The sequence below is a fragment of the Alosa sapidissima genome, chromosome 11 (assembly GCF_018492685.1).
Source record: "Alosa sapidissima isolate fAloSap1 chromosome 11, fAloSap1.pri, whole genome shotgun sequence".
Classification (NCBI taxonomy): Eukaryota; Metazoa; Chordata; class Actinopteri; order Clupeiformes; family Clupeidae; genus Alosa; species Alosa sapidissima.
The window spans coordinates 29736894-29754251 of NC_055967.1; the positions used below are offsets into that span (position 1 = coordinate 29736894).

Here is a 17358-nt window from a genome sequence, read left to right on the forward strand (position 1 = left end):
GATATTAGAGGTTTGGTGCAATAGGAAAAAAATACTGTCCGAGTACATAAAAGAATGGAAATAAACCATCTGTGACGCTCATTTGCCTGTGATCTTTCACTGATCCATGATGCCATTTATTGTCCGGACGAGAACCTTTTTGAGATGTGACCTTTGAAAATAGTTTTTCTTGGCTAATCTACAAACTTTTGAAGGTACACATTGTAAGAGTCAGCATAATCTCTGAAACCAATTTTTAAAGATACAGTTAAGGTAAGTTTAGTGTTGTGAGTATGACTAAGTATATTTCAACTACATTTCTGTCAACCAGATATGGCATTTCTTGTCATACCATTCTTCCAATGTATCTTTTGTTTGAACAGCATGACATCTGATTATCATGAGGCACCAGAGAGCTGATAAAGCTTAAAGTTAAACTAAAGTATATTTGACAACACCTATGCTTGCTGTGTTTGCAAGTCTCGGTCACAGACCATTGGCTGAATAATGGGAGACCAGGTTGACACCCAAAATATTACTATAGTATACTGCCCCCATCTGGTCATCCTTGCCTTTGTCATGACTGAATGTACATTTCACACTAAGCAAACATTGTACATTTTTAAGTCTTATTTGTATTTCATGTTATTTTCAAATTACTTTAAAATGAATTATGTCACTGTTTCAGGGGGAAAGGTGTGTGTTTGTCTGAAATCTCCCGTTTCACATTAGACGCTGATTCTTTTGTTAGTGATTCTGTCCTAAATTCATACTGATATAAATTATTCAAGTCATCAATTTTTTGTTTTGCTCTGTTAAAGAGAAAGCAAAGAGGCTAAGGTTAATGTTTAAGGGAAAGCAGGTCAAGTAAAGATGTCCATCATGGTGGATGTGAGCACGATTTCCTGCTTGTGTATGGATGCACATTAGTGCAACTTTCCAAATAACAAAACATAATGTTCAGATAGCTTAGTTTTATCCCTCACATGGATCAGTCAAATAAATCCAGGTTTGATAATGGCATCTTATTGACTACTTTTACAAGAACATTATGTATAATGCCAAAATGTGTTTTATGGCGTTATTTTCTTTTCTTTCTATGATGTCCTTAAAATTATTTGGGGAAGTGTACTTCCCTGTAAGAGACCCAAATGAGTGATTACACATTGACCAAAGTTACCACCCATTTGATTGACTTCTGTGGTCTCTCATTGGTGATTCCCAAGGAATAAAGCAATAAAAAAACAACAAGGTCACTGACCAAAAACAGTGAGCACACATTTAGATAAACAGTTTTCAACACTACATAGGAAGAACGTTGATGTCACCATGTCTGTAACTTCCACCACCCTGAGAAAAATGTTGCCAAAGGTAATGTGCGATTCTCCTTTTTCAAAATATTCCGCATTTTCATAAACTGGCTTTTATCTAGCTTTCCATTATAGTTTTCTACTGTAGTCTTTTATCATGAAAATATAAAGTCTATGTGTAGAAATGTTTTGTTCCATTAGAGATGTGGGGAGCTATGGGCAGCTATGATTATTTTTGTCAAGTATTTGGAATTTAAATGCAATATTATGGAGTATATAGAATTGAAGCGGTGAACTGCTGTTTTTTTTATGGTAACGCTGGTAGCTGGTGTTTATATTTATATTTGTGATCCTTTAGAAATATCACCATAAGAAAGAAACTATTGCTGAAGTTATTGCTGCCTTGTCTCAAAACAAGCACCTTGTGCCAGTCATGGACAAATTTGGTAAGTTCATCATTACAAATTTTTTTTCAAGATTTCTTAATAATAATGTCTACAACTACTCCATACATAAATGTTCACAATTTCTAAAGTAATTAAACTAACTGAAATAATGATTCTGTAGTTTTCAATGATGGCACCACCAAGACCCTACTGAGCCTGTCTGGAACCATTTGGATGTGCTATGGTGGTGAGGCTTAATTTGCATTTGCAATATGACAAACAAGAGTATATTGTAATACTTTATGGCCATTGACCAGCCATCACCAAAGAGGGTTTACTGCCAGGTCCAAAGAGCGACATGGTACAATAGTTTATATTTCACAAAAGTCAATTTCTCCCTCCTGTTACAGATAAAGGATACAATATTCCTGTAAGCTTATGGCTTGATGAGAGATACCCTCGAACTGCCCCTATCTGCTATGTGAAACCTACATGTGAGATGATGATCCTTTCAGGAAAGCATGTCAACAGCAACGGCGAGATACAGCTGCCCTACCTCAATGAGTGGAGACATGTGAGTACATAGGAACGCTAAAACTAAGTTTGGTAGATGAGATACTAATCTCTAACTCTTACTTTTTTACAATGTAAACGTTTTTGCTAAATAATTGTTTTTCCTATGTTCATTACTTATTACCACCTTTCCCCCTGACTAACCGCTGTATATTTGCCCCCAACAGACTGTATGTGACCTGCACACTTTGATTCAGGTGCTATCTCTGACGTTTGGCGAGAGTCCTCCAGTTGGCCTCCGTCTCACCAAAGAGGAGTCTCAATCTAACTGTAAGAATATCATTCACACTCTTTAGCTCTCTCTCTGCGCTCCCATTCCTGTTCACTGATTCAGGAGACATGAGAGTTGATTGATTTCTGAAATAATGTAATGCAAGAGCTTCTAGCTACTTTCTGGCAGTTTAAAAAAACATTACTCAAGACCGTATCATAAAAAAGTCTATCAGTTTTCTGACCCCTAATACGTAGCAAGTTGATAAGGAGGAATGTTTTGCCCCAGTTTCAAAAGGGTTTAATGAGCAAAGCTAGGAGGAAAAGGGGGTATAGGGTTTAGTGACAAACCTGGGTAAGTTAACCCAGAGTAAGTGGTAAACCTCCTAACAAAAGAGCTGTATTGCTTCATTGTCCTAACAAAACAAACTTGTTGTAGGACGTTTACCACTTACTCGGAGTTAACATACCCAGGTTTTTTGTCACTAAAACACATACTTTGAATACCCCCGAGCAACAAATTACCTTCTGTCCTCCTACCTTCTGTTTGCGTTTTTCATAGACGGCCATCATAACTTTCAACACATATGTAACGTTTTTATAGTAAAGGAAAGGAATTTATTAACCAATACTCATTGCTAAAACCTTAAAAAGCCCAAAGCTTTCGTGCTGCAAATACAGTGTTCACAGTGTTGGGAGTTTCACATTTTGCTAATAACTGTTGTGCTTCACTGTTTTAGGTGCAGCTCAGCAAAGACACTCCAATATCTACTCAACACCAGAGGGTTACTCATTCATGTTACTGAGAAAAGATGATGGGCTCTCAATTCAGAGGGAAAATGAAACATGCTGCTAGTAGCCATCTCTAATGTCTTCATTCTTTACGTTGAGTTTGCACTTTCTGTTTGCTCATGCACCATTTCATTAACCTGTACAGAAGTTTGACATTTTGTTAGACTTGACTAATTTGTTGTATTTGTTCCATTTCTTGAGTCTGGGTTCATTGTGGAGGAGGATATGCTTCTTTTTCAGCCTACTTATGAGAACGATGAATTCCAAAAGAATGTGTGGACACATGGATTGTGTTTTTGTAAGCCTAGAAGGGTATAGATTTTTGATTCATTCTGAATTTGTATGTCCAGTTGAATGTCTTACAAACTCTGAAGAAAGTCTTAATCCTTTATATGCAATAATTCTTGGAAAAATAAAGTTACGCCTGAAAGGTCTTTCCTGTTCTCATTTGAATCATATTTGCACCTTTGTACACACCTGATAATAATCAAATTTTTTAGAACTTCCTTGACATCTTAGACAGATATTGATCTTCCACATCCAGCCAGTGTTAACTTTCACAAGAATTTTAGTTTAGGTTTTTTTTTTTGGGTTGCCAACTGTAAAATGTATTTAAAGTCACACTGTAGTCCTTTTAGCTTTGATTTAGTCAAGCTTAGTGGAACTCTTAAAACTTAAACATTTTGTAATCTCAATTACAAAAATTGTAATTGTAAACTGTTAATTTATGTGTTATTGGGGCATCAAAACAATCATTAAATTTTAACTTTATGCCCATGTTAGTTAAAGGTTTTTTATCACACCAATCAACAGCCATACATGTGAAATGTACAGTGAACCCAGAGAAAGTAAAACATTATACAAAAAGGACTTTATTTACTATTCAAGTTTTTCCTGAAATTGCGCTGTGCCTACAGTATTTACAAGGGCACCTCTATAGAAGGCTGAGAACCTCTAGTTTTTGTAAACAGTCAAAATAACTGTGCTGTACTCACTCAGAGTTACAGAGGCTAGAATATAGTTTTTTCTTTCTGCCGGATTACAAGCATCTCTGAACTGACCACATTTCAGCCCTCTAGGTCACTTGATATCCCTTAGAAACACAACTGAGCCCTAGCACCAGGTCTTGTGAAAAATAGGTCTTCCAAAAATAATTCTGTGGAAATGCATGGATTCCAGTTACTGCTACTGGAAGAAACTGGAATCCATGCATTTCCACAGAATTATGTATCCCTTATCATACCTGTTCATTCTTACTCGTCGCTCGACTTATCGTGACTAAATTCAAGATGGCTGCAAACGCTAATCTCCGTGAAGATACTGTCTGTATAAATCGTCTTGCAAGTAAACTACCAGTGCTTTTTCAAAGTTCTCAATGTCTCGTTTTAAATGTCAAGGCCCTCGGAAGTCTACCAATGAAGTATGGAGCTACTTTGAGCCTCGTAAATGGTGTAAAACAGTGATTTATTTGCATGGCTAGGCCGATGCCCGAGGCACCCCCATCGAAAAACTGTTGGTAGCATTGGCTAACTAGCGCCAGATTTCTGAGTGCAGGGGACAAGCCCAAATGAGCTAGGAGACATACGTTCACACTCAGTATCATGTTTCAACACACTTTAGGTCAAAATCACACCGGAATTCTCCTTTAATTAGAATGTTACATAAGAAAAAAAAAAAAGACATGTTAGGGTTTATGCATTAAAGAGAATTCTGGCCATTTTCAACATAGGGCTCTGTTGTTCGAGGTCATTTATTTATTTATTTATTTATTTAAATTGGTGCCGCAAAGATTGAGTTATCCTGTCAGTATCGCTGCCACACAAATGGGTGCTTTACATAAACAGAAGCAAACAGGAATAGCTAATAAAAGCATAGAAGGGCAAAGAATAGAATAGAATAGAATAGAAGAAAATAATCAAATTAAAGAATAAAAAAGGAAAATACAAAACACACAAGGTCATAGTAAATAAAAGCAAAAAAAGGGCAATAGTTTAAACGTGTTTAAAAAGTAAGAATAAAAAGCAACACGATGAATGATAATACTAGTCAAGCATTCAATGAACAGCAGCATTCTATGAAGTACTGATTTCTTTTTTTGTCTTTTTCCTACCTATAGTGCCTCAAACAACAGAGCCCTATGTTGAAAACGACCTGAGTTTTTCTTACACTTTACTTATCTTGGTTTAGTTTCAGAAAGGCACTTCTTTCCCAGATCATTCTTGCCCTCTTGCAACGTGACCTTGTCAGGTCTCCTGTGAAGCTAAACGCCCGCTCGGCAAAAGCCTGTGATGCAGGCATTGCAAGTAAATCTAGGGCCAGAGGCTTCAAAGTCACAAATGTCATTGAGTTCTGCGCCAACCAAAAGTCCATGCCAGTCTCAAAATCTGAAATGTTCTGGGATGAAAGCTCCTCTTTGTATTTTCTCAACTCCTGTAGAGTCTTGGTCATGGGTGGCTTTGGCCGTTTGGAGGATGCCAACTTGGCAGACAAAAACCTAAATCGTGGTCGCTTTGACAGAGGCTCCTCTTTAACAACATTCCACGATACATCCCCATAATCTCTATCCAACTCGTCCTCATCCTTTATTGTTGTGGATGCACTGAGGACGAATTTTTCTGCTTCGTTCAAAAGTTCCTGGATTCCATCATCTGTGTTGTCAATGAGAGCATCTCTGGAAACTGTTGGATCAAGAAGGCAAGCAGCTGCTGCGAGTGGAGAAAACTTGGTCTCACTGGGAAACAGGAAGCAACTGAAGCACTGTTCTAGGTTAACTTTCATCTTCTGTGCCAGACCACGCAGGTCTCGGTGAGCCGATTCCAGGGAGAACTGAGTGAGGTGAGAGGTCAAATCCAGTAATGCCGGCACAATCAAAGACAGCGACATTGTATCACTTTGAAGGGTTACTACATGGTCAGCAAAGGGCAGCAAGAGATCTCGGACAGCTATCATTTTCAACCACTCGTCTGACAGAAGACAAGACAAACCCATTTCATTTGCAACTTGCACTACAGAATCTTTCCCCTGAATAAGTTGCGAAATCATCTGATAAGTGCTGGACCACCTGGTCACACGGTCTTTTGTTAAAGTAAGTCCAAAAGGCTGGCCAAGTTTCTCCATTGCAGTTGAAGACCTGCAAAACTGTTTGACAACTGCCCTCACCTTTTCCAAGAGCCGTGTAACAGAGACTTCTTTGTAGATCATGTTGACGACATCCTGTAATGTGTGAACGAAACAGGGTGTTCGCTCAATGGTAAGGGCTCCATACCTGTGAAACAGATCAAACAGACAGAGGACTTCAATATTATTTGAATGGGAAATGTGTCTCTACTTTAGGCGGGGATCACATTAGCCAGCTGCAAGCGGCAGGTTTCCTTTTGTTCTCTATGGTTCGGCAGCGGAACGGTGGCAACGCTGGCGTAACGCTAGCGTTGAGCAAGCTGAGCGTTGAACTTGGTTCAACTTTCAAAGCGCAACGCGCAACGTATATATTAAATTATCAGTTAAGGCAAACCGTTTGTGTTACCATAGGAACGAGATAGAACTTATTATAGTCTGAGCGTTCCGTTACGCTTGCCGCTGGCTAATGTGATCCCCGCCTTAAAGTACAATACTTTATTATTTGGACAAAATGTATGGAGGAGGGTGTGGTGGTGGGCCTACCAGGGGAAATAGTGTCTTTGTAACTACAATGTGTTTATGAATTAACTGTGGATACTTCTGGTCAGAAATGACCACACTGTTTGCTTTAAAGGAACCGTATGTAAGATTGTGGCCAAAACTGGTACTGCAATCACTTTCAAATTACTGTAGAGCGGTGTATCCCTTCCCCCCTGACTGGCAGAGCTGGCAACCCGGATACCAAAACACTACTGACTTCGTGATTAGTAGATAGGTGGAGGGTGGCGCATCAGGCCAAAAAACAACATGACAAACAGCAGTTGAGGGCTGCAACTTCACTTTTTAAATGACAATATACTGGTTTCTTGATTTCTTAATGTCTAGTGACATATCAGGGCCATTTTATTATTAATTGAAATACATTTCTTACATACGGTTCCTTTAAATGCTAGCCTATATGTATACACGTATGGGTAAGCTTATGCCTATTTGTTTGCTGCTTTCATTGTCTTGAGTGTGTGCTGCTGAAGAACAATTGGTCCTTAATGTGACAATACAATAAACTAACTGAACTGAATCAAAGCCATATCACTTATGGCAGGGATTCCCAAACTGTGGTACGCGTACCCCCGGTGGTACGCGAGCTGCTTCTAGTGGCTACGCGAGATGAAAAGGGCTATGGTGGACAGGTGTAAAATGTATATTTTAAATCTTTTGTAATTAATTCATGAATAAATACATAATTTCGAATCAGGTCATAATGATATGGAAACATAAAATTAAAGGATATCATTTATAAACTCTGTATGTGTTCATCAAAAAAGGGCAGCTTATTAAACTTGACGCCTGGAATAGCTAATAGAATGCGTTACTTTTGAATACGTTGGATGGTCCATGGGGGGAAAGTTCCGCAGATATAACAGGTTTTTGAAAACAACAAAAACAGAAAAGAGGGAAGGAGCAAAGCAAGGAGTTATTTCAGATGGGCAAGAAAGGTAACATTAAGCTAGGCTTTACATTTAACTAACTAAAGGTAGCCTAAGTTTAGCCTTTCTAGGCTGTATAGCCTAATGTTGTCCAAACGAATACATCCTTGTCAGGCGTTGTTGTAGGCCTATTATAAGATATATGTGTATGTGTGTATGTGGATGTAGTTAGGCTACTATGCAGGGTACTTTTCATAACTTTTTAACTGACCAAATGGACGCACCTAAAACCGGGAAACGGACAAATATTGTCAACGCTGGGGGGGGGTGCGTTACGTTTTTATGTGTTTATGTGTCGGATGGTGGGGGTACGCGAGCCGAGTCGGAATGTAGGCGGTGGTACGTGGGGGGAAAAGTTTGGGAACCGCTGACTTATGGCATAACTCAGCACACAACAACAAAGGTTTACACTTTTCTCCAATCATTCAGATATTATGTTTGACAGAAAAGTGGTCAGTCGGTCAGTCAGATCTTCATCAGTCATATTATGTTTGAAATTCTATAATGGGCTTACCTTGTCTCCTCATCCTCATATTCTCCCTCACTCCTCCCATCATCTTCTGAATCAGTTGAGCTGGGTTCCTCCTCCTCCGGTGTTAGCGCAGCAGCTAGTTTGCCCCCATTACTTGTGATGATTGTAAGAATCTTGTTTTCTGGTATTCCCCAGAGTTCAGTGCACCGGTCAAGACAAACTTTGATCGAATGGGCAGCAAGTGGATGGGAGATCTCTTCAAGACCGAGCAATATGTGTTGAGGTTGGTTCTGCATGGTGCAAAAGTAACACGCACTTATACTAAGGAAGGAAGCCCCGAGTCCCTTGGTTGTCCAAATACCAAGACCAATTGTTAATTTCCGTGCAGTGGCCAGTCTTTCTTTAAATTTCTTTCTTTCATCCTCATAAATACCTTCAATAAGATTGCTGATCTTGGTTTTATTTGGTATTTCCAGCCTACTGTCAACCACCGCCATCATCCCAATGAAGTCCTTGTCCTCCACTGTCCGGACTGGCAGACCGGTCCGACCTATCCACAGGGCTAGAGCTCTCTCTATCGCTTGTTGTTCTTGAGGATCTGGATGATACACTGGTTCCCAAGTCAGCACCATCTGATTGGTTGTGTGAGGTTTCTCCTCTTCAATGCATGTATTCTGCTGTGCATTTACAGTCTCCGTGACCTGGAGGATAAAAAGTGTTTTATATTATTTCAGCAGGCAACCAAATTACTTCTTATAGCAACCTACTGTTATCAAATCAAACTGTGTTCCTTGCTTTTAAGATCACAAGGAAGCAACTAAAAACTGAATGTTGTGTTTATTTGCAAGTGTTGATGGCTACAACCATGTCTATCAAACCATTTAACTCTCCTAAACTCCTAACTTCTAAACCAAGTGTAAGAGGATTTCATAAAATCATTAAATTCATTGTGCTATAGGTATGGGATTTCCTAAAGTGGCCAATCAATCAGTAATCAAGCCTACGGTCATAAGGTTAGACTTAACAAACACCATTCCAGTTTTGAAATATGGCAGAGGTATCATTGTGTGGGGATATTTCTGAAACTGAAACCTTTCACAACTGAAGAGACAATGAATAGAGATCGATTTGACACAATATCATAAAAAAAGCCTGAAACTAAGGCTTGGGAGAGGTCTTGTACACCGGAGACTTACCCAATGCATACGACTAAAGCAACTCTGCAGTGCGTTATTTAAGTCCATCAACTTAAATGTTCCATAAAGCACTAATAGGGGGTCATGCAACAGACAGGCAACCTTCAATAATGTACTAAATAAATGTTTACAACTAAAACACTGGTTGTAGTGTAGGCTTTTCTATATCTTAAATCTTTTTTACACTAGTGAACGGGTGCCGATTTACAGATTTGGATACTTTTGCCACTGTACACTCCCATCCCCACATGCCTATGCACAAAATGATAACTTTCATGACACACTACAAGCAATACCTTAGAAGCTATCTCAATTACCCTGGCAACAACTTACCACTACCACCATAGATACTAGAAAGCTAGATACCGCATTGTCCGTTGAGCTCTATAACCCCCCAGTCACATAAGACAGCGACAAAGCGGCAGGCTGCCATTCATTTTCATGTATTGGATTCATACATCCGGAATCGGCTGTGGGCAGGACTGTCGAGGTCTATGGGAGTGGCCGTTTGCCAGCGACAAGCGACGAGCTTGCTGCTGCCACGAGCAAGGCGGGGCCAAAATAGACAAGAAGTCTATTTTATGCAAATGCTGAGCAATGCGACAAAGGGGCCGCCAATCGGAATGAAGGAGGCGTGACGTTCATTGCTTGAAAAGTTAACTCGAAAACTTTATCCAAGAAAGCTAACTAATTGAAGGCAGTATTTCTGGACTAACAAGTAAGTTCAGGGTTTGTGGCCTTATATTTTGCAATAGCTAATGAGAAATATGAACTTTTAAATCTAAAAAGTAAAAAAAAAAAAAAATACATCTGAAGTCATGTGCGAGCTATCTGTCAGCTACCTAGCACATAGAAATCGGTAGCAATCAATCATCCGCGAAGCACAGCCTTGGTTACAGCCGACTCAACAGCAAGTTGGAGCAGACACTAGTTGCAGTCTTCTCCTTCTCCTTGCCCGTGTCAAAGACGTGTGTCATTTTTGCCCCAGACACAATGCATACTCCAATTTCTGTTTTCATGTTAGCGCCTGCGCACTACAATTTAACTGTGATACTCTGCCCCACCAACTGGGGGCGGTACATCGAGTCTGAAAGTAGGACATTCCCACCGAAGAAGTTAAAAAGCAGATGGCTTGGCCAACATTGTACATGCAAGACAAGACATTTTTCTAGACACAGCAAGGTGCAGATAGCATATCAACATTAATTAACATTCCGTTGTCAATATTAAATAAATGTCATCCTTCAATGTTGATTCTTCATCAGTTTGTTTAATATTGAAAATTACAACTACAGATCAACGGGACTTCAGTGGTATTTCAATCAACATGGACATAATGTGGAAATAACAACTTAACTAAAGATCAAAGTGATTTCAATGGTATTTCAATCTAACCGCAGTAGGTTAAACCACTTTTAATATGGTATTGGGAAATCACATCCTGCTTTATCTACAGCTAGGAGCCTATTAGCCTATAATAAATGAGAGGCTACATGAGCTTGCTAAAGTGACCATTGACAACATCATCAATTTGAAAAACAAGTATATTTATTCACTCTTGTACAAATTCACTTGTGCTATGCATCACTGGCACACGTGAACCACCTGGTTGTAGTCAGCCCCGATCCTCCACATTCAAAGTTGCAGAGTGAACCAGCTCACTGAGGAAAAAGAAAAAAGATAGACCGCTTTAGATTTTAAAAAGCTGAACTTAACATGCACATTCAGTAGCATTATAGAATATATATAAAAATGTTTGTTGAGTTTACCGTCATATTGCTAGGCTGAAAATTGTGCTGGCATAACGGTGTTTAGCTGTGTCTCACTAAACCATGCTGTGCTTACTAACAACAGACAAACAGTTCTGTTCACCCAAACAAGTTTGCTGCCAAATGAACGGAAAATAAAAGTTAATGACTCAACGTTAAAGCTGCAGTTGGCAAGATTTTGTGATAATATTCACTGAAATCAACACTATGCTCTAACAGAACAACATTAATCTGACGGTTTTAGAAAAACCCGCACTTCTACCTCCACCTAGAGCCTGATATTTGTTTTGCAAAAATCCACAGCTCCCAGTTCTTCTGGTCCAATCAGAGCAGGGCTGTGTGAGATCTGACTGTCAATCACAGTTTGGTGCAGTCTGGTGTGCACTGACGAGCACAAAACTCAATGAGGGGGTGCTCGGTGGTAGTGGGGAGGGGCATAGGAGTTGCAAACATTCAAAAATTTTCCCCTCAATCTGTCAGACTTGCCAACTGCAGCTTTAACTTATATCAGAATCGCTACTAAAGTTTAGACGATTACTGAGTTTAAAAACTTGCAAAACCATACAAACGCAAGGGGCTACATGACACTAAATGTTAGACCAAGTTAGTTTAAACTTTAACGTTAGCCAGCAGCACATTCAGCCTAACATTTTGAAAGCAACCTTACTAGGACAATTCATGATACTGCAGAGTAACCGAACGTTATTGATGATGAACCTCCATAACGTTAAACATTAATTTGACAACAGCTAAAGACTAGCCTACGACCAACAAACATGAAGATATATTTATTTACAGCCTCTTATAAGTTATGTAGATTAAACATGCCCAATATTACTACAATTTAACAATGGAACATTACATAAATAAATGCTTACCATTAGAGTGCAGCTATGAAATTGGCAGAGCTGCAACACTGAACTTAACGTTAAGTAGCCTACACAGGACAGTTTTTCTTCGCCTTTACAAACTTGTCCTGCAAAAGCTTCCAACACTGGTGAAAAGCCAGTTCTTCCATGCCTAGCATCTTAGCTATAAACCTCCAGGAGTTATGACACCGAAAGGTATACTCGTACTCCTAGAGGGGAGAGTCGTACAATTGAGGGTAACGTTAAGGCCTATGCAGATAACACAATGTCTTCCACGATTGTCTTTTGGATGCCTCTGTGACAAGTGACGACACTATGAACAAATCGTGGCAAAATCAGGCTGAAATCGTGTAGTGGTCCTTTTGACGTGCGGTCTTAAATTTCTAGAGACACAAGACCCCTCACAGAACCGTAAAGATGATGCAATTCTCGTCACACCATCACCAGTGCTGCGTGGATGGGACGCAGACGAAGGACCATGTCCATTCCTTAAGGTAGCATATGTGAACGCAGCCGCCATATCGCTAGGGGCAAACACCTTAAGCGTTCATTATACCCGCCATTCTTGACCGGTCCCGACCGCGCAACAGTGTGACGTCATGGGAGCGCCATAACTATTTATACTCACGCGTGCACTAGTTGCGGTCTTCTCCTGAACAGAGGTGTTGCAACTGAGGAAAGGCTACCAACTTTGCTATTTCTACGGACTAGAAGAAGAAAAAGGTAAACAGTGGCAGAACTGGCAGCAGCATTGACGTCAATGCCAACAGTGACCAAGATGATATTGGAGTCAATGGATGAGGAAGAACAGCTGTGTTTGAGGCTGCTTGCAAAGAAACGAAGAAAAAGAAGGTGGAATGTTTGTCCTTTGAATAATGCCAGAAATAAATCTGGTGAGTTCAATATCCTCGTGAAACAAATGAGGATGATAGACGAAGAGAAGCACTTTGAATACTTCAGAATGTCTGCACACCGTTTCGATCAAGCCTTTCATGTACCATAAAATAACTCATCTTAACCCAGTAAGTTTACAAGAGAGACTTGCAGTCACTTAGAGTCCCCTGCCATCCAGTACCAGTCAGAATGCAGTTGCTATTAGAAACTAGGGACAACAACTGTCTCCTGCATAGTTTCCGAGGTATGTTCAGCAATCTGGCAGGGGTTGAGAGATGACTTCGTACCATTTCCTAAAGGGGCTGAATGGAAAGAGATTTCTCGAGACTTTTGGAGAAGGTAGAATTTTCCCAATTGTTTAAGGTGCAACGATGGAAAGCATGTCACAATCAAAGCCCCAGCGAACGCTGGAAGTGACTACTTTAGCTACAAAGGTGCGATATGCCCGTGTGACGCAAGATATCGTTTCACCATGGTGGATATTGGTGCTTTCGGCCGTGAGAGTGACGGGGGGATTTTCCAAAGCAGTGAGTTTAGCGCTGGTCTTTTGCAGAACACCCTTCAACTGCCACAGCCTGCGCACTTGCCAGGGACCAGCACCAACCTGCCCCATGTGTTCCAGGGAGATGCCGCTTTCCCTTTAAATGTGAACTTGATACGGCCATATCCAGGTACTTAACTGAAACATAATAATTCCATGTAATATTCCTAGCAAAATAATGCAGATTTAACACCGACAGACACCAGATGGAAAGACAGATACCAGCTGATTGAACCAGGAATAATTAAAACAAACATGTTCTGCTTACCCGAACATTTGTTTCTGCCGGCCTGAATTTCACAAAATTGCTCAGCCATGAAAGTTCCTCCAGAATTGGTGCAGGTCTGCGTCCTCCTGCAGCACCGCTTCTTGCAGCTTCTTGCGACCTCTTTTTTGCCTTTCCAAGTCGGTCGCGGAGGTTCTTCCAGATTTTCCGACATATGGCTTCCTCTTTTCCAACATTCATGGCAATTTCTCGCCATGAATTCTGGCACCTCTGGGCATCTCTATGCTCCTTCATGGAAGGATCGTAGAGATACCTGTAGAGGCGCACTTGCTCGGAAAGCTTGTTCTCGAACTCGTCCATGTCTTCCTGTTTCCGCTTTGCACACTGCTGAAAAAAAAAGAGTGGTGTGCGACCTCTGGTCGCGCACTTTAAATCCTGGCGGGTCGGGAATGGCGAGTATAATGGACGCTTTATTGTCTATGGGCAACACTTGCCGGCAATCAGAGACACCTGTCTGTTTTCCAATCAGACACCTATTTCTCCATTGGCCTCAGGTGATCGTTGCCCCCACCAACATGGCGGTGCTATACGTTCTGGAGTCCCATGCGGTATCTAGGTTTCTAATGCCTATCGCTGTCTCAAATCGCGTACTTCTGCACTTACAATAATTTGAGTGTGTGAGGGCGTTCACACTGAAAATTCCAACGACACGAAGTGCACTGCAAGTCCCTGGATGGTGCACTCATAATGGTCAAAAAGCTGAGTGTGGAACGCTGGACACTTTTCGCCCTCAACGGACGCCATCTTGGCTATATAGCGGAAGGGGAGGGAGCGTTTTCAAACTCGTGGTAATCGCGGTTGAGAAAGCTGAAGCAGCAGCAAAAACACACTTTACAAAGGTACAAGCAAGTTATAACATAAACTGTTCATGTTTTGACACAGTATGACCATGTCATTGTCGAATAGAGGACACCAATAAAGTTATATTTAAATGTTGCGATCGTCATTTCCGTTAAGTGCAGTTATATACTGTTTGATGAGAAGACACTTCTGTTAAAATTTACGCACTCCGCCAGTAAGCACACAGTGCACATAGGGTGCTGCAGGAAAGTGTACTCACGGAAGTACGCTAATCGAGACACAGCGTATGACTACAATCAACCTAGCCACAGCCGAGACTAACATGATTACCCTAGCCACCAGCGTAGCAGCCACTTTATCTTCCCTAGCTACAATCTATGTGCTTGCATTATCTGTAACTATAACAGATATTTTACGTAGCATAATATTTCGAAATTGCATGCACTGGTAATTTCTTGCATTTCTAATCATCACAGGGTGTGCTAGCTCGTACCTCCAGGTTAGCTCCTAAATGTTTTGCTTTGAGGTGATATTTCAGACTTGACGAACTCCTATGGTACGAAAATTCCTTATTGCAGATCTTGCACAGAACGATGCTTCTGTCAACAGTTCCATCTGGGCGTATTTTAAACGCAAATGCTCCATTCACTGGACCATGCAACGCTTTCTTGTTTGCCTCCTTCATTTTGGACTGGGTCAAAGGTCTTCTTCTTCTTCTTTAGGTTTTTCATTGGCGGGTTACTCCTACGGAGCGCATACCGCCACCTACTGGTAGGCTACACAAAAAATCCATTCCTTTAAATCAGCGAATCAGTGCTCTGGTAAAATTCTAGTGTGCATCCCTGCGTTTTATAGCCTGGAAAATCCAGACCCTGGTAATCTACAAAGATTAAGGTTCTGGCCACGAACAATGTAATGGAGCAGCACCAAGCATGCATTTGAAAATCTCACTGCACGCACTAGACCAATGTTTACTCGGAATGATTCCGGACGTGATGCCACTACGACCAATGTTGCGCTATCGTCATCAGTTTAACCAGAGACTTTCTAATGAAGAGACACAGCACTCAAAAAATCCTCCATAGAAATGCATGGGGCTAGTTTGTAACGCCAATACGGCCGTTGTCTACACATATCATACCCCTTCCTCGGCAAACGTCGGCATGTGAATACATTGAGCCAATCATGTGGTGTGATGTGAATACATTGAGCCAATCATATGGTGTGTTGTGAAGACATTGTGCCAATCATGTGTTGTGAACTCGCAGCCTGGAGCAAGATTGGTGTCGTGAAGCCTTGCGCACCCACGTTTCTGCCGACTAGGATGCCCGATGAGTGCCCAAAAGGCGTTGAAATATGGCCGCCGAGTGGAGGGACTTGCCTAAAAGGACTTTGGTTTAACTCTCCTCTGGACAGCCTATATCAGATACGCCGAGTTGTTCCCCTGGATGCAAGGGGTAAAAGTAACGTGCATCATTGCCATTTCATTGTCATTTACTTCATACCCCAGTACTGCAATCTGATTAAATTCAATGCAACCACTCCTCCAGAGACGGTTGATAAAGCTAACTATAGAATCCTGGCTAAATCATTTCAGTATGCCCTCAGCTGCATCCGTGCCAAATTTGGTGCTTGTAGATTAACTTGCACAAACAATAGGGGTGTAGGTAAGGCTCCATACTGCAGCCAAAACTGCTTTTTTGGACAGCGGCCATATTGGAATTGGAGGATTAAAGGGTCCAGATGCACCGGGTCATAAATATTAACATGTGTTCCCCATGATCAATTAAGCCGAAAAATATATAAAGTGGCCATATTGGCAGTGGCCATATTGGATTTGGCCGCCATCTTGGCCCCAAGGGTCGCTGGCTCCGGCGCCCTTGCTAAATCATTTCAGTATGACCTGAGCTATGTATGCATCTGTGCCAAATTTGCCGCTTTTAGATGAATTTGCGCGAAAATGTGCTTAAAGGCGAACTATGCAGGTTTTTTAGCTTGCAGGGTTTTTTTTAGCTTAATTTATCTTAACTTAACAGCATCGTAATCATGGTTATATTACTTTTTTTCGGGTTGAATGGTGGCCGTCTCGCTTCCCCCTATAGCGCCTGTGAGCGGAAAAACCACCCGTGCAACTTTGGGCCGGGGGTATTCATCACTCTGTGTAAACCTGTGTGTACAAATGATGAAACAATGTAATTTTAATGCTTCTCAAGATGAAATTGTGAAGAATTTGGGGAGTTCATCATCTACAGGACATACTATTTTTAAAACATTCAGAGAATCCAGAGAAATCCAGAGCTGAAAAACAAATTGGATGGCCGTGGTATTTTGGACCAGATGGCATTGCATCAACACCTATTTCCAGACCTGTCATATATCAGGAAAACCTCTGATAACCATTTTCTATTTGCACAGTTTGATACTCAAATCAAAAACTGCAGTGGACTCATCTGGGCTAAAGAGGAGAGAGCCTATCCAAGTATCCAACCTATCCAACTTGTTTTAGTGCTCAGTTCGAAACCCAACATCTATGAGGGTGTGGAGGAGCATTAGTGCCTACAGCATGGATATCTTGCACATTTGGCAAAGCACAATCAATTCTGAATGATGTATACAAGTTTTGAGCAACATACAGTATACTGCCATCCAGGCAATGTCTTTTCCAGGGAAGACCTT

General features: G+C 40.9%; 2 protein-coding genes across 6 annotated transcripts; one reads left to right on the forward strand and one right to left on the reverse strand.

Moving 5' to 3' along the window:
* Positions 1–179: 179 nt before the first annotated feature.
* Positions 180–3684, forward strand: zgc:123278 (uncharacterized protein LOC641569 homolog). Its single transcript, XM_042109355.1, has 6 exons — positions 180–1350; positions 1648–1735; positions 1857–1922; positions 2086–2249; positions 2416–2518; positions 3199–3684. Exons 1-6 carry the CDS (start codon positions 1309–1311, stop codon positions 3312–3314), a joined length of 579 nt encoding a protein of 192 aa, XP_041965289.1. The 5' UTR covers positions 180–1308; the 3' UTR covers positions 3315–3684.
* Positions 3685–5211: 1527 nt separating this feature from the next.
* Positions 5212–15466, reverse strand: LOC121723562 (E3 SUMO-protein ligase ZBED1-like). 5 transcript variants are annotated; one of them, XM_042109347.1, is made up of 4 exons: positions 15176–15455; positions 11128–11183; positions 8369–9027; positions 5212–6515 (listed from the first exon to the last, which is right to left on the reverse strand). In XM_042109347.1, exons 2-4 carry the CDS (start codon positions 11155–11157, stop codon positions 5420–5422), a joined length of 1785 nt encoding a protein of 594 aa, XP_041965281.1. In that variant the 5' UTR covers positions 11158–11183; positions 15176–15455; the 3' UTR covers positions 5212–5419. The 5 variants fall into 5 exon arrangements, with proteins under 5 accessions (XP_041965281.1, XP_041965282.1, XP_041965283.1 ...); XM_042109348.1 differs by lacking the exon at positions 15176–15455 and adding an exon at positions 13864–13949; XM_042109349.1 differs by lacking the exon at positions 15176–15455 and adding an exon at positions 12170–12687.
* Positions 15467–17358: the final 1892 nt, after the last annotated feature.

Bases quoted from the DNA above. Each gene is read 5' to 3' on its own strand.
- LOC121723562 (XM_042109345.1), bottom strand. From the start codon at position 14,181: ATGGACGAGTTCGAGAACAAGCTTTCCGAGCAAGTGCGCCTCTACAGG. The intron at 9,028-13,863 runs GTAAGCAGAACA...TTTATCCTCCAG, and splicing joins CGGCAGAAACAAATGTTCGG to GTCACGGAGACTGTAAATGC. The intron at 6,516-8,368 runs GTAAGCCCATTA...TCTGTTTCACAG, and splicing joins TATGAGGATGAGGAGACAAG to GTATGGAGCCCTTACCATTG.
- zgc:123278 (XM_042109355.1), top strand. From the start codon at position 1,309: ATGTCTGTAACTTCCACCACCCTGAGAAAAATGTTGCCAAAG. The intron at 1,351-1,647 runs GTAATGTGCGAT...GTGATCCTTTAG, and splicing joins TGAGAAAAATGTTGCCAAAG to AAATATCACCATAAGAAAGA. The intron at 2,519-3,198 runs GTAAGAATATCA...TCACTGTTTTAG, and splicing joins AGAGGAGTCTCAATCTAACT to GTGCAGCTCAGCAAAGACAC.